Source organism: Paramisgurnus dabryanus, chromosome 15 (assembly GCF_030506205.2).
Source record: "Paramisgurnus dabryanus chromosome 15, PD_genome_1.1, whole genome shotgun sequence".
Taxonomy (NCBI): Eukaryota; Metazoa; Chordata; class Actinopteri; order Cypriniformes; family Cobitidae; genus Paramisgurnus; species Paramisgurnus dabryanus.
The window spans coordinates 31,585,879-31,609,659 of record NC_133351.1 but is presented as its reverse complement, the minus strand read 5'-3'; the positions used below and the strand labels follow the sequence as shown (position 1 = coordinate 31,609,659).

Sequence of the window (23,781 nt, the reverse complement as noted above, 5' to 3'; positions counted from 1 at the left end):
TTTTTTAAATACCTCAATTAATATCTAGCTATGAAAGTAGAAGCCCAGGCAAATAATGACAAAGTGTATAGAGTACAGAATAGATTATTTTAAAAATAATTGTGGTAACAAAAACACATGTAGTATGTGAGTGCACTCAAAATGTTCTGTTATCCTTCATTGTGCAGGTAAGAAAATGAGTGGCATTTTAAGATACTAATAAAGAGTTTTACAATCTCCACCACAATAGGCCTATGCATTTATTAGACACATATACTCTGGCTTGTCATTTCTTGCCCTCTTTACAAAAAAGCTGTGATTGTTTTTACCTGGGTTTGAGTGTCTGACTGACTGACGTCTCGTGAGTTCAGTGTTGTAGGCTGCCTACAGATCAATAGTTTCAATCGTTTATTGAACGTAATCGGTTCAGATGAGTCATTAGTTCGCGTATTTAGCGGGAATAGACGCGTTGTAAACTAATCCCAGCTGGATATCGCGAAACATTTCTGTACACGAGACGGAAAACATTTTCTCGCTGGATCCGCGTGAGCGTGCGCGAGAGAGGGAGAGAAAGAACGAGCAGATACTGTCCGTTTCCAAAGGCTGCAGCCTGCGGAGGTCGCATAGGCAGCGTCATCAAGCCTGGTTTATTCAAGTTAACTCACCATTACATTCGCAAGTCATACGCATATTACAACAATTTACTATAAACAAAGAATAATATTTTACTTTATAATTGTTAATATTCTGAAACAAGACAGTCTTGATGACGTATGCAGCCTGGATATGCGACTTCCGGAGGCTGCAGCGTTCGCATTCAGACACGCCCACTCTAGTAGTGTGCGCGTGCGGGGCACTGCTCGTTCTTTCTCATGCAATCATAAACATTATCACTATAATTACATTACAAAAAGACTTTGGCGGGACAAAAATTAGTTTTGGTGGCTGCTAATAAAATCAATGTAGGATATACCTGCAAAAAATAAAACTTATAATAACATTAAAATAATCTGTAAACTCTTGCGGGCCACATAATTAACATAATTTGTAAACTCTCGCGGGCCAGATGAAATGAGGGGGCGGGCCGGATTTGGCCCGCGGGCCTTGAGTTTGACACCCCTGCTTTAGTGCAATGTTTCTTATAGCGTTTTAATCACATTACGTTTATTTTTTTAGATAGATAAAAAGTTTAAATGGCTTGGCTACTGATATGCATGTATGTAATGTATATGCAGTGTTGGGAGTAACGCATTACAAAATATAATATATTACAGTAATATATTAGTTTTTGCTGTAACGCAGTAATATAACGCATTACTAATAAAATTTTGGTAATATTTTACTCGTTACAGTCTTAGTAACGAGCGCGTTACAACAATGCATTTCAAAAATAGACGTGTTATTTTAATTTTTTTATTTTTGACCAATGCGCGTGACCAGCATCCACACAGGAAAAAGCTGCGGGTAAAATAGTAATGGCTGCGTCCCAAACAGCATACTTCCATACTATATAGTAGGCGAAAAGCCCTATCTCTCGTACTCTTTGCCTACTATATAGTATGGAAGTGGGCGGTTTGGGACGCAACGTATGTCTGTTTCCAGGTGCTGTATGCAGCATGTTCATTTTTACTTTAATTTTGTATTTGACGCGTTTCTTAAAGAGCCGAATCTGGGAAGTCCGCGGCTGTATAAGCATTGACTAAAGTGGTCGCAATCAGGTCCGGTAGCGCCGCACACGCAAAATTCTGCGAATGAGAGCAAAAAGCAACAGAACGTTTCTATCGGTCTCCTGTGCTGCTTGAACCTCAGAAGTAAAGAGACTTTTAAAAATCTTGCCAGTAAAATCCATTTCACCACACCAGCAATGATAAGGTAAGCTAACGTTGCTATGGTTACAGTCCATATGCATAATAGATTGCTAGGCTATTCCTATGCTATCTACAGTTTTATTACAAACAGCAACCTAAACTACAACATAACATTAATGTAGACTTAAACATGGTTATTTAAATAGTACATTTAAACATCACTGTTTAAAGTTTTTACCAGCCTTTGTATGGGAGCCTACTGTATATGCAATGTTTGGCAAAAAGCAGTGTTCCTCTGTTTGTCTATGTTTTATATGTTAGTCTACAGTAATCCTTATATTGTACTGAAATGAGCTGTTTTCCTTGAGGCCTGATCCTCCAATAGCACTTTTTGATAAGTTGTGTCAACCCAATGCATGCCAGGTTTGTGCTGTGAATCTTTATTAAAAGTGAATTAAAGAATAGAAATGAAAAGAGGTTGCGTGTCTTGCCATGTTATTAGTCTATAGTTTGCATTACAGTGGGCTCTAGCTTTATTGTGTTTGGTATGTCTACTATAATTTACCAGACTTTTACCAGATCATTTGTCCATGTTTATGACTCTGACAGTCATTGTTACTGTTTTTTTGCCATATTCTGTGCCTATTCAAAGCTCGAGGGCCAACAAATAACTTCTAGATTTATAAGCATCAATAAACTGCATTTTAACATTTTATAATGCCTAGTCATACTTCTGTTATTTTGATGAAAGTAACTCAAAAGTAACGCAAAAGTAGTGTAACTCATTACAGTTCAGAGTCAGTAATATTGTAATGTAACTAATTACTTTCAAATGACAGTAATTTGTAATATATAATGTATTACACTTTGGAAGTAACTTGCCCAACACTGTGTATATGTATTGTTCTTTTTTGCAAAATCAAATATTTTTACAGTCTGAATCGCTAAAGTACATGTAAAAGCAATACTATCATGTATTATATATAATAGCGTTTATTAAATATTTCATAATTTTCCTGTTTTCTATTATTTCTTCCTTAATAAATTATAATTGTAACATGATAAAAACGCTATAAGAAACACATGGAGGGAACAGACTTCGACAGAACACCGGACATCTTCTCTACTTATTTTCTATTCTAATTATTAAAAGATTTCCAGATGATTTCCTTGCTCCATTCTGTCCGTTTAAGGGCTTATTGTAATCATAAACACCTACATTTATCTTCAAATGATGTCTTTGACGATGGTATTCTATAAAAATGAAAGCCATATTTTTTGGCATTCTTATTCTGACACTTAACAGCACAACAGGACATTTTCCAGTGAGTTATCTTGCTCTTTTCACTCGTGTCTAATTCATTTCCACTGTTTTTCTGCAACCGCATTCCGCGCGCAGCTTGCAGTGACGTAACTGTGACGTCTACTCTAAATTGGTCTATTCCTATTGCTGTTCTCTTACTTCTTAAATTCATTGAACCATCCGTAAATATCTGCACATACTCGGGCCAGCTCTCCTTTAAATGCTTAAACACCATATCCACAGGGTTACCTTCATACTCCTTTATTTGCTCTAAAATACTTAGGTCCACTTTAGGAACTGGCAGTAACCATGGAGGTACTGGAGGCCAAATAATTACTGGTGCGATCATGATATCGTTCACTCCTGTATTCTGAGCTTCCTTACCTATTGACGTCTTCCTACTCTCTTTTTTATTTCCATCCCTTTCCTGAAGTTCCCAGTGCTCCTCTAATTAAATCCTAGCTGGGTTAACACAATTATAACTTCTTAACTTTGTCCAATAAAACAGGAATAATTTATTCCGTCGGAGCTCTAGTGTAGTCTCCCCCATTTCAATTAACAAAGCATTAAGTGGCGTAGATCTCTTTGCTCCTCCACAAATTCTCAGTGCTTTTGCTTGTACTACATGGGGAATGTGATTGGTCGAGCGGTCGAGCCTGGTCGAGTTCGAAAAAATAAAATGGCGGCCAAGAAAGCGCCTGTAGCACAAATTTTGTGTAAATAAATGTATATTTTCACTTTGTACACATTTTAATTGCATTTCTAGCGAGAAATTAGTATTGTAGTTTTCAAATATTTCATTAGTTATCACAAAGGCGCTCTCTGTTTATATTCCAGCAGCACACATACTGGAATTCCCGGTTCACTGATTTGAGAACAGCTTGTATGGAACGCGTCTGCGCATGCGTTTACTGAACAGGACAGGGACATTTGCAACAGCAGGGCTGCGTTCAGCCCCGACAAAACGTTGCACAACGTTTATTAAACAGAAACGGTGATGCATTGAACACCCTGTTGTGATGACGCAAGAGTTGCAACTACGGTAGCTGAGAGGCCATTCTTTGTGTTCTTTTTTAAATGTTTCTAAAGCCTGATGAAATCGTTATAAATGTGTGTTTAATACTGTAAAATACCCTCGATGTTACAATCACTGACCTTGCTGTCCAAAATGAAAGACAACATTCCAACTTGAACCCATTGAGAGAGCTGTCTCTTTACTATCGCGTGGTTTTATACATCTTGCCGCTGATTGGGCTGACATTTCTGACACACCCACCAAACAAGAGAAAACGCTTCTAAAACCTGTTGCATTCCGTTGCACACCGTTTCCAGGAAACATGTCGTTCAACCCGGAAACCGTAGCAAAACGTTGCGCACCGGTGTGAGATTGAACATGCCCCAGGCTACACTGATTCGAGAACGGTTTTTATGGCTGTGTCCCAATTCAAAGGTATCGCTTTTAAGGATAGAACTAATGGACCCTTAACAGCCGAGGATATCCCAAGAGTCATTGCGCGTCTGCAACGGCTGCATATAATGGCTGGATCATCTAAAAGAAACAATTAAAACCTTTATTAAATAAAAGTGTATTTATCAGAAAAAAAATTTTGTGTTGTGTTAATATTATTCTTTTTATGTTGCGTATATTTCTAAGGTTGATTAATTTGATATACTGTTGAATAGTATAATCTACATCTACATATTTTCTAAAATAAATTAATATTTTTCTGATTTCATATTTATTTTAATAAGTCAGAAACGTCGCGCTGTGTCACTATTTTTTGAACCACCAGGGGGCGACGCGAGCAATAAAGTCAAAAACAAACTCAAAGAAGAGGATAGAAGAAGTCGTCCGCTGGAACAACCCATAGATATATACACTAGATGTCGCCTTGCCTACGGCAGTTCATTGGACCGAATGCGTCAACTAGAGCCGCCATCTTGAAACAGGGGAATCCCGCATCAGCGTCATTGTAGGCAATGGTGTAACCGAAATAAAATCACCATAAATCGTCATGAACGCGATTTTCTTTGTTTTCTTTTGGTTCGTTTCAACAGTCAGACATGTATTTAGCGTTTAGTCCAGGAAAAAACAAAAGTTTTAATTTTATGAAAATTTACTTTTTCTAACTGTAATGCATAGTGCTAGTAGCCCTTTCATCCATGCGCAGCACAAAAGTCCGGCACCGTTCATGAATTCGAAGTACAGGCGGAGATAGCTGCTTTACCTAGATACTTCCAATGACAAGACCCCTGTTCTAAGATGGCGGCGGTTTTGACGCATGCTCAGAGCCCCAAGGCGACATCTAGTGTATATATCTATGGGAACAACCCTGGTGCTTTTAACATCAGAGTTTGATATATAAATATGAGAACATGAATAAAACAACAATCTTTTAAATATGTAAACAGTACAGATATCTTAAGGTTTGTATTTTATTCCTCGTCTAGAGGTTCATTCAATACAAAAATAAGCCAAACATTCTGAATCATGTAAAAGAATTCGTGTTTTAAACTGCAAAGTTTCCATACTTTATTTACAGAGTGTCAGATATATACATTGTTTTGCTTGGATTGATCAAAGAGATACGTCACAGGCTTGCCTGCTCGGACAGAATCGCCTCGAGTTCGGTCATTTTCGGATGCGGGGAATGAGGAACGCGCGCGACCGCCCACTCCGCGTTGACGTCATTTTTGTCGCGCGCACCAACGCGCCCCGTGCGGACGCGTCGAGTATAAACATAGAGGTTAAGCTTTGTTATGAGATGATGATTTCTCCTAAAAGTTATTTAGGTGCACAACAAAATGCACATACACATACTAATATCTACATTCTGTATAAGTCTTGTCTCCAGCATCTTGTACGCTTGTTTTATGTGACATTTCTATGGCAATTTGTAAAAATAGGCACTCCGAAACATATCAAAACAACAAAAAATCTAACGTTTGAAAGATTATTTATTTTAATGTATTTTATAAAATGTATATATAATCACAAAATCTATCACAAAAGTTGTCAAACGAGCAGTTTGTCACATACAGGAAAAAATGAATGGATCTCTATGGCCCCCTGCTGGATATATTGTCCAAACACTGCTTAAACATTTAATCATTTTAAAGTGATTGTTTTCCCCAGAAGAATGTAATATTTCATATGCAAGTTAATGGTATACTTGAAGAATTTTTGTTGTAAATTGGAAAAAAAAGTTCAGGATATCTCCAAAAACACCACATAGATCATTTGTATTTGTAAAAATGTATATTTTATTTTCCTTGCAATCGCTCTATAAGTGTAAACATGAAATAATCAGAATATGAGTGTTAATGAGGGGAAAGTGTTAATAGGGCTGTTGAAAAACCAGGCTACATTTGATTATCTTGAAATGTTTGTGTTTCATTAATATCAATAGCTCTGACAGTAATAACAACAGGTCCATTCGTATTAATAGAGCTGTTAAGAAGCCCTATTATTCCAAGCTAATAGTTCCTCTTTTCATCTCATTCATTATGGTGATGCCTGTAAATTGGAAAAAAACAAAGGCATCAGGCAAAATACAAAATCACCACTTGAAAAATTTAATTAAATGCTGACAAATGCACACAATTTAGACAATTAAAGGCTCTCTAAGCGAATCGGTGCGTTGATTTTTGAAATGTGTTTTTCAAACAAACTGAGCGTAGTTAACTCCTCCCCTCCCCCTCCCTTCCGTGCTTTCATGAACACGCGCAAACCCAACCCCCAAATCCTTCTTGGCGTTTATTGGCTGGAACACTTTGTTTTGTTTCTTGGTGCAGGTTTGGCCATGTGTTTATATTGAAGTTTGTGGAGGCTTGGCTGTCTACAGAGATCGCGTTTTTTTACAGCTTGATCTGCGGACAGGCAGCAAGCAGATAGTGAGGAGATGTTTGCTGTATGTAACAAAAAATGTTTTGTGGTCTAAAACGCGTGAATTCGCTTAGAGAACCTTTAAGTCCCCATGGGTTAACTGCTCAAAAAACATCCTTAACATATCGACTCTGCATGGCTTCTCCAAATTATATAAATACTTCATACAAAGTAAAGATGCACCGATTGCAATATTCTTGACCGATTTCTATTTTTCTGTAGGTGTCACCGTTTTTTTTTTTGCTGATAACAATTTTCTATAATTTACAGTTTATAAGCTACAAACAAAAATCCACTTTTCTTTAAAGTTATGGTCACTCAAAAATGAAAGCTCTTGTCTTCTCAATCTCATGTTGTTACAAACCTGTATATTTTTTTTTCTAATGAATACGAAAGAAGATATTTTCAGAAATGTTTGCAACCAAACCGTTCATGAGCCCTTCACTACCATAGTATTATTATTTCAGTTTGGATACCAACATTTCTCAAAATATCTTCCTTCGTGTCCATCAGAACAAAGAAATGTATACAGATTAAACATTGTACTTAAACCCAAACTGCATTAATTTACATGATCATCTTTCATTTGAACTGATCTCAAATTAAAGTGCTTTCAGTCTTAGTCAGGTTTACTGACATTATGTTAGATGTCCAAATATCAGTTGTGTAACTTATTGCTGCCTCGGCATCAGCCTGTAACTGGCTGAATGTGTGATAAGTAGGGATGGGCATGAGTACTTGAGCACTCGAACGTGGCATTGGCGATCGATCACGGAAAATTTTTATATTTATAATTTTTTTTGTGGTTTTGGCCCCATTTGAAAGTGTTACGTGAAATTGAAGACTTTGGGATTTGTACCTTTTGCATATCCTTAACATGTTCTAACACACACTTACACACCAAAGGAAATATAAAATCATGAAAAGAAATACAGGGGTGCAAATACATTTTATTATATTTTGGGTGCAAATACATTTTATTATATTTTGGGTGCAAATACATTTTATTATATTTGGGGTTGATTCTTTTATTGGTAGTGCATGAGTTCAGTGCATGAGTTCAGTTCAACAAGTTGTTTATATTGATTTCTTTGAATGCATATTAATGTAAAGTGCACCACTACTAAACAACACAAGACCCTAAACATTAATAACCTGCAGTCAGTCTCAGCATAACATGAGAGTTACATTTAGAAGTAGTTTTCTGATTAAGAGAAATAAGCAGGTGAATATTGATCTCTCAAAATAAACCAAAAACATAAGAACACAGAACAATAAGAACATTAGACACATTAAAGAGCCTCAAACATATGATCATTGTATGAATGTTTTAATGACAATGTTTTCCTAACATCTTCAGTTCATGCCCACACAGCGATTCATGCCTTCACTGAAGCTCCTCCCAGAGCCATTAACCAATAAATTAACCAACAAACCAGCAGGAGAAAGAATCCAGCTGAAATCTTCATAACAGACTGTTGTTGGAGTTGATGGGAGAGAAACTTGAGAACATGAGAGATTCAGAACCATGCAGGATGGAAACTGAAAGTGCAGAGGAACAAAGAGGTTGGTTTCTGTCTTTTTTTAATCTTTATTATTAATGACTGAGGACTTATCCAAACAATTCAATATATAAAGCAGCTGTAGTCAGATCAGGAAAATTTGCATTGAGATGCATGCAAATAATAGTAATAACCTTATATCTGTAATCTGCAATAGATTGAATGAAAATAACACTTAAAGATCTGCAGCATAAAAACTAAACAATTACAGCATATGGAAGCCAATTTCACATAGCAGATGGTCATTAATAAACTGAGTGGAAATAGGTGAGTCTGCATTTTACAGCCCTGATTACCTCATTTATTTCTATTTAATTACAATGAAACAACACTGAGCATCACTAGAAGGAGACTTTATGGGTTTATCAACACAGCTGAAATTAAATGGGAATAGGTAATACTTTATTTTACAGCCATGATATCATGTAGTTTCTGTGAAATTAATTTATAGATACAATTTTACATTTTACCATCTAACTATTACCATGACTTGATTAGTCTCTTTGATCAATGTGTTATTATGCCATAACAATTCAAAGTAACCATGTACTTACCAATTCCTTCATAACACCATCAGGCTTCTGTAATTACAGAACTATTACTTTACAGTAAGAATGTAACGATTGAGCCAGATCACACACACAATAACAAGTTTATTTCGTAAAAATAATTACAGACCCTCACTCAACAAGCACTGGGGTGTGTAACACTACACCTCAGAAGCAGAACAAAGCCTTTGAGACCTTGGCAACACATCAAGATTAGAGTTTACGACCACAAAAGAATGTGGGAGATTCATATGGAGTGACTTTTGTGCCATAATTCAACAGACAAATCCAGCATGTTGAAAATAAACTCTACTTTGCAAAGGGAAAACTCAACTCGCAAACAAACAGAAAACGCTTTGCAAATAGAAAAAGGCGATTTTAGAGAAAATGTGTAAAAAATATATAACAAATATGTGCTGTGTTTTGCAGCAGAGATTCTCTTAGCTTGATTTTCTCATAAATGTGACCATGCAGATCTTCTCACAAATGTTTGTTTGTAACATGCTGGATTTGTTTGTTTAATTATGGCACAAAATTCACTCTATAGATTCACTCGCTCTTCATCCAATTTTCAAACAGACAAAAAACTTCTATTTAGTCATGCATGTATTCACCCACCACAAGGGGGCGATATGTCTGTTTGCTGAATCACCTCTGAGTTTACTAGTACATATTTCAACACCATTTTAAATAAAAAAGTTATGTAGTAAGAGTCATTTTCTAAAATGTTGCAAGCCAACAGGTAGGCCCAAGGTGTTATTACATATTTATTTGTAAATCTCCTATTAACCTGAAATAACCTTGACAAACTATATATTGTTGAAAAGCTCTAAGAATGTAGTTTTTATATTTTAAGGCCATTTGATGATAGAATTTGTATAGAGACAGTCACTTTGTTAAATGTCACTCACCCCATAGGAATACATATGAATGATTATATATTTATAACACTAATACCCTATAAACTTGAAATAATCTTGAACTATATATTGTTGGACAGATCTAGGAATGTAGTTTTCATATTTATAGGCCATTTGATGATGGAAATTCCTTAGTGACAGTCATTTTGTTAATTGTCACTGACCTTCTAGGAGTATATATGAATTTGTATATATTCATAATTCTAATATTCTTCAAAATGAAACTATGAATCTTCAAAAATCTTGACAACCTATATATCGTTGGAAAGCTCTAAGAATATAGTTTTCATATGTCTAAACCTTTTTGCATTAAAAACAATGCAGAGACAGTAATTTATTAACTTGTGACAAGATATGCAACTAACCGTTGACACCTAGTGGCCTTGGTTGGTAAAACCACTAAAAGTGTGACAGAAACTTCATCTTTTTGTTATTTTAACTTGAAATTTGGTTCAGAACTAGTTGAGATTTGTGTCTTTATTGTTTTGTGAGTACATTTTATTTTATTTTTATATACATTTGATTAGAGAGTATATACTTTATTGCATTATTTTTATTATTTCAAATCATTTTAAAAAGGTATAAATATTTTGTCATTTAATATTCACAACTTCAAACACTTCAGTGTAAAACTATAAATTGTCTTCTGTAAAAAGAGACCAAGATTTTGCTCCTAGACCGAAGAATGCAAGAGTTATAGTAATTTGAACGTGCAGATCACCTTTTCACCCCCCACTCAAAAGAGGGGGTGACAGTTAAAGGGTTAATTGTATTTCTTATATGCTTAGTTACAGTATGTAGCTCTATATTTACTTTTTGCATATGTTTTCAGTTGGCATTTACTTTGTTTTGTCACCCTTGAACTGACGATTTTATTTACAATGTTTATTTTAGATACTATGGAAGTGAGAGAGGGCAGTCAAGATGAGCTGAATGAAGTTGACAAGAAACATCGTGTAAAAACAATACAGAAAGTTTCACATAAAAAAACAGAAGCCAAAATGTCTTTCAGTTGCACCGAGTGTGAAAAGAGTTTCTCAAAAGCTGGACACCTTGCAGATCACATGAAAACCCACGCTGAGAAGAAGACTTTTACATGCCGTCTGTGTGGGAAGGGCTTCGCCATTAAAGCAGTCCTTGAAGGACACATGAAAATTCACAGCGGAGAGAAACCTTTCAAATGCCATCAATGTGAAAAGAGTTTTATAGAGAAAGGTAACCTCAAGAGACACATCAGAACGCACACTGGAGAGAAACCTTTCACGTGCCAACAGTGCGGGAAGAGCTTCACCAATAAATCAAGCCAAATGATGCACATGACAATTCACACCGGAGAGAAACCTTTTACGTGTCATCAATGTGGAAACAGTTTCACACGAGAAGTGAACCTTAAGGTACACATGAAAATTCACAGTGGAGAGAATATTTTCACATGCCATCAGTGTGAAAAGAGTTTTTCAAGCAAACGTTACCTTAAGACACACATGAGAATTCACACTGGAGAGAAACTTCCCTCATGCCATCAGTGTGGAAAGAGTTTTGCAGATGAACGTTACCTTAAGACACACATGAGAATGCACACTGAAGAGACACCTTTCATATGCCACAATTGCGGAAAGTGCTGTATATCTGAAAGTACCCTTAGGGTTCACATGAGAATTCATTCTGCCGAGAAACCTTTTTCATGCAATCAGTGTGAAAAGAGTTTTAAATTTAAGAGTAACCTTGAGATGCACATTAAAACTCATACTGGAGAGAAACCTTTTGCATGCCTTCAGTGTGGAAATAGCTTTGCAGACAAAGGCAACCTTAAGAAACACATGAGAATCCACACCGGAGAGAAGCCTTTCAAATGCCATCAGTGTGAAAAAAGCTTTTCAGACAAAGGCCGCCTTACCAAACACTTACAGTTGCACACCGGAGAAAAAAAATTCACGTGCCGTCAGTGCGGGAAGGGTTTCACGGATAATGCACACCTTAAGAGACACATGAAAATTCATAGCGGAGAGAAAGCTTGCAAATGCCATCAGTGCGGGAAGGGTTTCACCAGTAAAGAAGACGTCATGAGACACGTGAGAATTCACACCGGAGAGAAATCATTCATATGCCATGACTGTGGAAAGAGTTTTACGGATAAAAGTAATCTTAAGACCCACTTAAGAATTCACACTGGAGAGAAACCTTATACGTGCCAACAGTGTGGAAAGGGTTTTATAAATACAAGTAACCTTAAGAAACACATGTTAGTTCACACTGGAGAGAAACCCTATGCATGTAATCAGTGTGAAAAGAGTTTTACAAGTAATAATAACCTTCAGAAACACATGGGAAAACATGAGAATTGACATTGTTGCAGTGTCCCTACTAGGGGTGTGCATTGGCACTGCTCTCACAATTCGATTCAATTACGATTAACCAGGTAACGATTCAATTCAATTCGATTCTACGATGCATCAGAATTCTACTGTACACAACAAGGCAAATTTTTAATCAGTCAAGTAGTATAGTCAAGTGCAACTATTCTCAACAAAAACGGAAGCTTAGCAGCTTTAAGACAATGACAACTATATATACCGGAGATGAGAATTTTACACACAGCGTAAGTCTTGTCTAGTTTCCCATTAACTTCATAGAATCCAAAATGTGCCCAAAGGGTGCGTTTTTTATTTACGCACATCTCTCTCCGCCTCAGCCATCTTGATTGTTGTTGTTTTGCCCCCAGAAGTAATTGAAACTTCACAACTTTATTGTCCACTCGAGGCCAGAAAATAAACAGTGACATAATCGATTATGGCACTTTGCTGCATCCACGCATTGCGATGCATTGCCGCATCGATTATTGTTGACACCCCTAGTCCCTACCAGGGCTTGACATTTACTTTTTTGCTCATCAGCTACAGTGGTTTCCCAAAGTTACCAGCCACTCAGTATTTTCACTGGCCACATTACTCTTGGGGTCTAGGTCCCATACCAGAAGACTTGGGAGGGGAACTACAGTAATCAATTCTGTTCCCTGTACAGATTGCATAGCCTGAGGACCAAATTGAGAAATAATTGAATCAATTCTGTTTTTCATTATTTGGCCCTGGCTGCATTCATTTTTTTCTTATTCAAAATATAATCAATGTTTCCGTAAGCAACTTTGTGATATTTTAATTTCTGTTTTTATTCTTATTTTAATTGTTTAATGCTTTGCCTGTACTGTAACAGAACAAGCATGCCAATAAAGTGCTTTAAATGTACCGGTAATTGAAAGTAGAGAATTTTTGGAATTTGACTATTGCAACATTACATTATGAATAAATTCTGCTGAATTGAACGAAATTAACATTTAAAAATAAAAAGTGAAATCATAATGAGAAATATTGAAGAAATAATTCAGAAGTATACACAACCATTTAAATATGGACAATATGGTGCATCTTTACTTTTGTTGAACTTGGATATCTATTGCTTAACCCTTATATTACTGTATGTTAACCCATTTTGATTTTTAAGCTGTCCAAAAAACAGTTAACCTGTGATTTTAATCTTGAACTTTTGTGACTTTTTCTCATTTATGGCCATGAACATGCATGCAAAGTTTGGACACGCTGATATGTTTTGAAGTGTACCCAAATAATTTTGTAACGAATTTGACCTGCATATTTTTTGTTCCAAAGCAATACAGACCCATATTAAATATATGTTTTCAGTGTTTGTTGTGAAGAAGTTTATTTTCATCCCAATCTACATGAATATCAGTTTACCATTATATATTATGTAAATCAATCATTTTACCATTATGTATTATTTATATGAATATTACCAGTTATGTGTATCAATTTATCATTATATATATTCATTGCAATCATGTGTGGGAAAAGTTTGGCATACATTGTGAAAGCTGCATAGTTTGGGGTCTAAATATGATTAGCCTGAGGTGGGTCTCAGTATAATGAGTAGCCTAGGGTCAAATAGGTCACAGGAAGAGGAGACACTGGTCTGAGGAACAATGACCTATGGTGACCCTTACAAAAGTGATGTCATTCTTCATGTTACAAGCCTGAACAGAAACATATTGTATGAAGCATGGAGGGGGGCCAACAAATAATGCTTTTTTACTATTTTTATATTTACGAGTCAATTTGACCCTTTTTTTCCCAAGGAAACTTTATAGAAAAAAATTAAATACATTTATTGCATGTATGTTGGAGTTTCACTACTCTGAAAAGGGGAAAGTAAGCTTTTCTTCACCATGTTCAGTACTGATAAAGACTTCCTCACAGAAAAGTAAAAGTGAACTATCATTTCTATTTTCAGTGTACTATGTAAAGCAGATGAATTCAGACCCAAAGAAAAGTTGAATAGGCTTGTGCCCCACAAAACAAGCACTGTTTGTTTAAAATGCAATGCAGAAACCACACGCTTGATGTGTGCACAATCATGTAAACATGTACACAAAAGATGAGCCTGTTTAGGAAAAGAAACGCTTAATTTAATTTCACAGCAATATTAATATGTTTATTTAAAAAACATGTTGTGTTAAAATTTAAAATGTTAAATGTTACAACAATTTATTTTCAACATTTGTTAAAACAAACATGTTAAAAAGTGTGGTTAAATGTATTTATAAAAATCATGCTTTTTAATATTAAGTGTTTGTAATGTGTAACAAATACTGATACTAAAATGGTCCTGTTCATACCCAATTCCTTCTTGTTTTTCATAATGTGATATTAAGGGAACTGCATTGAATTCAATGCGGGTCAATTTGACCCGCTCCATCAAAATCGTCACAAAAATCGAACACTATACAATGGTTAAAGTTAATTGTGTAACTTTTAGAAGGATCTCTTGTAAAGAAATGCAATATAATATACATAACTATATTACCAGTGGTGTATAAAGAGCTTACTTTATTGTTTTTATTACCTTAGAATAAGCCATTTTTATCTACATGTGGCATAATGAAGTACAAGCAGTGATCTACAAATTTTGGTTCACACGTTTAAATGAAACCAACCAATGAGCACTTGGGCTTTACGCCACTTCACTACATACATACACTGCGTGTCCACTTACATGGAAGTCGCCGTTGTGTTTCTACAGTAGCCTAGTGTTAAATGGACAAACTGCTCTGCAGAGCATGTCTTAAAGGAACATGCCGACTTTTTGGGACTTTAGCTTATTCACCGTATCCCCCAGAGTTAGAGTAGTCCATACATGCCTTTCTCATCTCCGTGTCTGTCTGACGCACCCACCGCTAGCCTAGCTTAGCACAAAGACGGAAGTAAATGGCTCCAGCTAGCATACTGCTCCAAATAAGTGACAAAATAACGTGTACGTTTTCCTATTTAGGTGTTGTAATTTGTATAGTCACAGCGTGTACAAATAACAAGGTGATATGAGACACAGCCATCTTTTAACTGTATACAAACTGGGAACTATATTCTCAGAAGACGAAGCACTGCTACTTGGGCGGAGTGATTTGCTTGCAGCACCCAAGAAGCCCCCTGGTGAGGAGCAGAGAGTTCAGTCAGAGTTGTGCAAATCACTCCGCCCATGCAGCAGTGCTTTTTCTAAATCTGACTACATAATTCTCAAATTAATGTAGATATTAAAGTTTTCACGCTAAAAACAGAAATCTAATTACAATATGTGTTGCTTGGCAGAAATTCAGTTGCAGTTGCACTGTTGCCAGTTTGGGGACTTTGTCACTCGGTTATCTTACATTTCAAAGAAATTTTTTGGGGGGTGACTTGTTCTAAAATGCAATTAAAATGTATCTGCAAATCTTTCTTTGTTGAGAAACTGCAGTGCTTGGGTCAATTTCCAGGCAAGGGACTGAAAGTAAATGTGTTGCAAGCTTTGTCAAGTATCCAACACACAATCTGATTCCAGCATTTAACCCATCCCAGTGAGTTGTGAACACACACACTGCAAGTCGTGAACACACAGCCGCAGCAGTGAGCAGCTATACCAGCACCCGGGGAGCAATTATAGGTGCCTTGCTCAAAGTTGTAACTTGCCGGCCGTGAGACTTGAACTGGCAATTCTCGGGCCCTATTTTAATCTTAAGTGCATTGTCTAAAGCACATAGCGCAACGTCCAAATGGGCGTGTCCGAATCCACTTTTGCTAATTTAACGACGGGAAAAATGGTTTTTGTGCCGAGCGCATGGTCGAAAAGGGTAGATCCCCTTTAAAAGCCAGTTGCTCTGGCGCTATGTCTAATCCCTATTTAGATGACGGACTTTGTAAACTGAAAAACTAAGCGGAGGAAGAAGATCCCCAGTTTAAGATTAATGTTAAATAATTATGTTGTTTTTCACTTGTATTGAAATTGTTATTTTTTTATTAAAACCTTTTAAAACCCGTTTTCTTTTAGTCATGGAAGTAAAAAGCAGGCTTGTAATTGCTTTAAATGTATGGCTATCTAATATCATCAAAAAATAATTTACAAGTATGTAAGATAAGGTTTGTACTCTAAAAATAACAAACAGGAGATAAAGAATTTACAAACGGCTCTCCTCACGTTTCAAGCACTTCGGACAGCGGTTTTTTTAGCAAAGAGTTTTTTAAGCATTACTTAAAAATGTTTCTCATCTCACCATATCCACAGTTACAGAGTCATCATATACAATAAATCCGTGAGGTAGCATAAAAAAAACATTTAAAAACAGATGCATTTGTTCAAAGCAAAGCATTTATTTACTTACCAGGCTGCAGGTGAAGCAGCTCTTTGTGTCTTCTAACGTCTCATAATCATCCTAATTTATGTCCAAGAGACTCAATAATAATCTTTTACATTCAATCCTTTAATCTTTCATATTTAAAAGCATTTTTGTGCTGCTGCGCATTCATGTACCTTGTGATAAGCAAACCCGCGTTGTCCTCCCGTGTATAGGCGCATTTTACTAATGCGCTCTTTAAATAACATAAAACACATTGCGCCATTGACTTTAAACTTTAGAGCAGGTTTTTGTTGGTCAATGGCGTGGTCTATTTTAGTTGCCTTAAAACAGCAACGCGCCAACAATGCGCCTGAAAACACCTCGTTTTCAGACCAGAACGCCCATGGGCGCAAAAGGGGGCGCAAATGCATTTGCTATTTAAACAACGCGGCGCTAAACGTGAAAATTAGGGTGGAAACTAGCGAAAGACACTTGCGTCGCGCATTGCGCTGCATTGCGCCGGGTGTAAGATAGAGCCCTATGCTTTAAACATATTAGAGCCTAATATCACATAACACATTATTTTAGCAGTTTGTGTTAAATACAATGTGAGTAACGTGTGTAAATGTTTGTATTTTTAAGTAAATGATGTTTCTGCTTGGTTAGTAAAAAAAAGTTGCTGAAATAAGGCCAAGGAACACATACTACATTTTTTTTCACCAACAAAAAAGTACTGGACCTTACAGAGTTGGGAATTTGCTACAAAAAGATGTAAAAAACATTTTACCCAATCATTCATAGGACATTTTGATCATTAGCCGTTTGCAGTAGGTGTTTTAAAAGTAATCAAATTGATTTGTGCATAAGAACAGTTATAATGATATTAATTTTGCTGATATAGACAGGAAATGTAATTATAATTTCACTAAATTAAGTACCTATATTAATATACATGAACAGCACTATCATGTCCACTTTTGTTGCAAAAAACATGGACAAAATGTTTTCATGGTTTTCATAAAGTTATACTGTAGTACCACAATAATTTTTAATATCCTAATGTTTAAACACGAAATCTGCTATTTGTAGACCATTATAATAATCAAAATGTTTAAATATCAGAAATTAAAATTCTTAACAAAACGTTAATATTGACAAGAAGACATTGTGTTGTCGACAAGCGCACCAGAGAATGCAGTTTGTGCCTGCAAGTTGTGTCAAGGCCATAAAGCACGTGCTGCAGCAGACCTGAGTAAGACACGAGTAAAAAGCTTGTAATGCGCACAGCTCTGGGGTTTCCGTGAACTAGAGATGTTGTTATGCGCACATGGGTTTAAAACCGGTGAGCGAGTTGTTCACATTCCCTGGCACCCAAGAAATTTCACATTGCCTTTGCATCAATGACGTGCTCTGAATCAGGCACGTGCACACATAGACATCAAAGGGGGCTTGAGCACCTGCCCTTTTTATTCCTGGAGAGAAAGTGCCCTTTTTTTCTGGGGTGCTTTAAAAAAAAATATATATATATGATCTTTATTCATATAACAACTGATGTCTGTCTGTTTCTTGTGTTTTTTACTTGTTGCTTATTTAATTTAACATGAATTTATTCAGAAATCATTTAAATGAGATTTAAACTCTTATATAAAGAAAAATAGCGCTATTTGTGGCACACAAACGGTTAACAGATGAGTCCCGCCTCCAAAATTCACATCGCTAATATGTTTGGCTTTACCTTTCCTTAGTCCCGCCTCTCTAACTTACTGCGCTTTATGATTGGTTTGTCAACACTCGTGGTGCATCATTCGCGCTTCAAGCGCCAAAGCTCAGCCCGACCGAGACGCGAACATGTGCATGATTATGCAGGCAGCTACCGGTAAGTGTGTGAGGAAGAAAGCATTCTTATATTAACAGTTTTATGCACAAAATATGGGACACGGTGTTACACATAACGATTCAGGGACATTTTTTTCCATGGCAATCCCATATTAACCTGAAGAGTTGCAAACTTGTAACAGTATAGTGTATGTAGTTTAAACAGACTGCTCATAAAATAATAAAGCACAAACAATAAAATAATTGCTAACTGCAGTAGTAAGCTTTTTTGTTTGCGTTTTTTGTAATGGCTGTTAAATAAGTATAATACTGGAGTGCTGGAGTAGATTGGGAAGAAATCTGATGGTTCAGTATTTTACTTACCCAGTCTGAATTTTCACTGACATCACAAAAAAGTAAAATATAAAATACAAATAAAATAGGCCTAATCTGTATTTGTTGTTTCTGACATGTGTAACCCTAATAAATATGAAACCTAAGATTAAAGGTGCCATAGGATGTGTTGTCATAATATGTTAAATTGTTCTTTGACCATTACATAGAATGTATGTTGCTTTATTAAGTGCAAAAATTATCCAGAAACGTTTTTACATGTCTATTTACAACCCTAGAATTTGACATTTTAATTAAATGGTCTATTTTTGCCCTATTTGAAAGGGTCATGAATAATAATGTTGAGCTCTGCTCTGAGGCTCATGCCAGAAGCTCACATTAGTAAACAGACCTTATATTTTGAGCCCTTCTCAGACAAAAATAAATTTTGAGTAACAACTAACAACTAATCAGCTAAACGCTAGCATATGATATAGCATTTATTGGCATGTAGCGCTAACTCAGCAGTCACAACTTTGTTTTTAGCATTTTAACAAATTTGTAATTAATGTTATTGTAATGTAATTTAATGTTTTCAAAACATGCACATTGTGTAATGGCTTCCTTTGGTGCTCTATAAACCTAGACTACTAAGGAGACCATGGTGTCTGTGTGAACTGATTATTTTGTAGACATCTTTTGAAAATTAAACTAGGGATGCGCCGATACCACTTTTTTGGAATACGAGTACGAGTACAAGTACTTGCATTTCAGTACTTGCCGATACCGATACCGAGTACTTAATAAAAAACATGATTTAAATTTACAGGTAACAGCTTTAGTCATATAATTTAACAAAAAAACAAGGGACTAGTTTTCCAGTTTGTTGTAAACTCTGCCTCTTTGGACAACACAAGAGGCATTAACCCCTTACACGCCGCTCAAACATAGACATTTCTCAGACCGTGGTATCGATCCCTGGTATCGGGGGACTTTTAACGAGTACGAGTACTTTAGAAAATGTGGTATCGAGGCCGATACCCGATACCAGTATCGGTATCGCTGCATCTCTAAATTAAACAATTGCGTGAGTTTGAGGAAGATAAAATTAATTAACCTTTTTAATATTTTTTTTTTTTAAAAGAAAGTCAGAATCGCGTTAATATATATACTTTTTGTTTAAAAAAAAAAAAAAGAAGAGAAATGCCCTTTATTTCACTTGAGCCCCTGCCCCTCAAAATGTCTGTGCACGTCCCTGCTCTGAATAATGGCATTATGTTTAAGGTTGTGGTTGTGACAGTGTTGCCCAGAGGCGTCATGCCCATTCAAACTGAGGGGGCACGTGCCCCCTTGGTTTTTTGAGGCAAATGGATTTTGCATGCAACCTGAAAATCAAACAAGCGTCCATCAATCGGTAACTTGTCCTTTAATCTGTTTAATATGCACAATTTTGTTAATTCTGTGCTGCATCCTTGTCACTTTTCAGAGATTTTTGCCGTTATGATAGTGTTTTGAACATGTTACATTACTTTCTAGTGGCAGGCGCAGACAGCGCAGACGTCATCAGCTTGAGCGTGCTCACGAACTTTCATGTTGCTGCTGCATTTTGCCATCTGAGGAATTAAAACGTGCAAGAAACGCTCACAACATTTACGGTACGGTAATGTGCAGTTAACCTCCTCTGTGTAGAAAATGTATGGTTTAAAATGTGACCGTCTTGATGTTATATTAGTAGAAATTTCTAGATTCATCTTGGCACAACGCCAAAGTTCGCCAGAGTTCACGTGGGCGCGGGATCACACATGCTCACATATGATGTAAAATTTAATGCAAAAATTCGTTCCTCCAATCATTTTATCTAAACATATTTTTTAAAATCATTATTGAACATTAAAATCAATCACGTTGCTATAGCTTATGTCATTTTCGTTGTTTATATACTTTATGGATTTAAAATGACATTAATTTCAAAATGCAGTTGTTGTGCAAAATGCATTAATGACACAATTAAACAAGTCATTAAACAAAACTTAAATAAATAAAACATGTTGTTTCTGTTTTAAATATGATACCAATAATCATGTCATTATTCAGATTGAATAGTATTTGATATGAAAGTGAGTCAACACTTTTATTTTGGAGTTTTTTGCATGAAGGCAGGGGCGCTCATATTGTTAGAAATGTAAGTGCCATGAAAAAAGACTAAAAAGCTCTGATGTAATTCGTTTGATGTATGTGTATGCACACATTTCTGTGAACTGTGCACACTCTGCCCCCTTAAAAAAAATTGGTGCATGATAACAGAAAATTGTGCTTTTCAACCACACGGTGGAGCCGTAAGCCAGTATTACATAGTGGTGCTTTAAGAACCAAATAAAGTATAGCAAATCCACAATTCACAGCAAACATATGACCTGTCTTTAACCGTACTGTAAAGTGGTTTTAGTTATGCATTGCTTTAGCAAAGAATGCATTTTTTGTGCATTGTACGATCAGCTCAATCTACTTCAGCATAAACCACAACCACAGAATTCTGTTCAAAGAACTTCCTGCCAACCATGAGAAAGTCTAAGAGAAAGCCTAAAATCTGTATCTTAAAGATAGAGTGTACAGTTTCAACTTTTCATGGTACTATAAAGTGTTAGATAATAAATTCAGACAAAAAACATTGAAAATACTCAGTATATACTCTATGTGGGTTCAATATTTTTTATTTAAAATGTATAATTAATATTTTATCATCTTCTGTTTTTATATAATTTATGTAGCATTTTTTTGTACTCTGTTATACTAAAATGTATTTTGTAAAGCAACAACAATGCAAAGTGTGTTAAAAATAGGCTACTATAGAATTAAACTGAATTAAATTAAAGATCAAAGCATGATTATTAGCTAGATACGTCCCCTCCAGCAGGCTTAAGGGGGTTGTTTTCAGCCCATAGAGAGTCCTCCTTCTTTTTTAGATCAGATTTTCTTTTGAACTCTTTTCTCAACAGTATTATAATGACCAATGCCAGAAAACAAATCAGAGGAATGGTGACTCCCAGTGCTAGTCCTAAAGGATCCGTCTGTTTTACAGTTTCACCTGGGTAAATAAATAAAATGTAAGATTGTTTAATCATGAAAAAAGTATTGATGCCTAAGATTATGTTAGCAAATACTTATAAAATACACATACAATTCTTCACAGATTGATTGGCTCAAAAGCTGTGAGACAACTGGCATTTGGATAAATTAAAATACCAATAAACTTTCCAGATAATGTACCTTCGATGTGAACATGAACAGAGAGCTCCCCAGATTTATCAGAAGCCACTTTCTTCCAGATGTTAGCCATTGTAGGCAGCCACTCATCTACCTGACAGTAGTATTGGCCCAAATCAGAATGGCTGATGGCTGGTATTTTCAGTGTATAGTGTGTGGTACGTGGCCGTCCAAACACCAGATCCTTATCACTAATTAAATTGTGTAAAGTACCATCACGCTTTGCAATGAAGATGATGATTGGTTGGTTTTGCTCATGACCTTTGAACCAGGTGACCTCAAAAGCAGACTTATTACTGGACCAAGACTCAATCTCACAGTTAATGGTAAGTTCAGCCTGCAGACTTGTAATGTTGAGCCATTGATTTTGCTTCTGCACACGCAGTTTACTCTCTGTTTAAGTAAAACACAACATCATATATCATACACATTCAAAATGAATTTTGTAAATGGATTCTGTCACAAAATCTAGCATTATAGGCATTGCTCCTGATGTAAAGGCTGTTTAACAAGAAAAGTAGTATTTGACATTATATAACCGACAAATGACATTATCTCTAAAGAAAACAAAAGAAAAAATTGAGCTGTGTACAAAATCGTCCCATATCGTTTTATACTGTATGGTGCATTATTTGAGAGGACATTTTTTTTGGAGCAGTGTCCAAAACCATAGTGGACATTACCAATAAGACTCATTCAATCCCACATCAGCTAACTAACGTACGTTCACACTGCCGCAAACTTGACCTTCCAAAGAAGTTCAGGCCGCCCGGTCAAGGAGTACGGGGAAGCTTGTTGTTGCTTTGGTTGCTCTGAAGTCTGTTTTCTGAGAACTAATGTTTTGGTAGGAATGAAAGTTTACATCGTATGTTTCTCCGGAATCAGCCAGTGAAGAACGTCTAGGCCGGCCATTCCCAAACTGTGGTCCGTGGACCACTAGTGGTCCGTGAGGGTACTGCAGGTGGTCCGTGTAAAGGCAAAATAAAATATAACATAATATATTTTTTTAAGAATATGTTTTAAGAATCTGTTGTACTGATGTGATGACCAGTTATAGTTTTAGTGCTAGTAAGCCTATTTAGAGGTGCAGATAAATTCAGGACATGGTGTAGACATATTTTATTATGAGGTGGTCCGCGAAAATTCTTGATTACAAATAGTGGTCCACACACACAAAAAGTTTGAAACCCCCTGGTCTAGGCTATATTCCGATTGGTTGCTGGCATTTTGCCGCTGCTTGCTGCTGAACCGCGTCATAGCTCATTACCATAAAGTTGAGCCTCTTTCAACTTACTGATTGACGCTCTGGCAAAGCCGATGGATTTGACGCACCTTGCAGCTAGGGGTGTGCCGGTTTCGGAATTGGTGATGACGGTTATGACGTGAGTCAAATGTGACGGTTCGTCACATAACCGTCAGTGGGGGGCGTTTTGCTCGTTTAAATGCTCGTGGATTGACGGGAAAGTGTCATTTTACCATAAAATCATGAATGTGATGCCAAATGTGTTTTAAACAGTAATAACTTTGAACAATTGAACAGAAAGCAATGAAATATTTAAAAACACACTGTTGACAGAAGACTGCGCTGTCACTCTCTGCCCAGCATAAATTAATCCTCTATCTATCATCTATCTTAATAATCTTCAGAGAAAGAGATTTGTGCATTGGGCTTTTTATGTCTGTAATTGTGTCTATATCTGTCATTACA

The 23,781-nt window shown here is 36.2% G+C and overlaps 2 protein-coding genes across 2 annotated transcripts in view; one reads left to right on the top strand and one right to left on the bottom strand.

Annotated features, from left to right (window-relative positions):
* Positions 1-7,920: 7,920 nt before the first annotated feature.
* LOC135782649 (uncharacterized) lies at positions 7,921-13,817 on the top strand. Its single transcript, XM_065293087.2, has 2 exons — positions 7,921-8,542; positions 10,901-13,817. Exons 1-2 carry the CDS (start codon positions 8,467-8,469, stop codon positions 12,349-12,351), a joined length of 1,527 nt encoding a protein of 508 aa, XP_065149159.1. The 5' UTR covers positions 7,921-8,466; the 3' UTR covers positions 12,352-13,817.
* Positions 13,818-21,557: 7,740 nt separating this feature from the next.
* The window catches only part of cd101 (CD101 molecule), a 35,397-nt gene continuing 33,173 nt past the window's right edge, over positions 21,558-23,781 (bottom strand). Inside the window, exons 10-11 of the mRNA XM_065293073.1 lie at positions 22,077-22,466; positions 21,558-21,894 (exon numbers count right to left, since the gene is read on the bottom strand). Of these exons, the coding sequence (XP_065149145.1) occupies positions 21,698-21,894; positions 22,077-22,466 (587 nt within the window). The 3' untranslated portion in view covers positions 21,558-21,697. The remainder of the gene's footprint in view (positions 21,895-22,076; positions 22,467-23,781) is intronic.

Coding starts and splice junctions, on each gene's coding strand:
- LOC135782649 (XM_065293087.2), top strand. CDS start 8,467: ATGGGAGAGAAACTTGAGAACATGAGAGATTCAGAACCATGCAGGATG. Junction 8,543..10,900: donor AAGTGCAGAGGAACAAAGAG/GTTGGTTTCTGT, acceptor TGTTTATTTTAG/ATACTATGGAAGTGAGAGAG.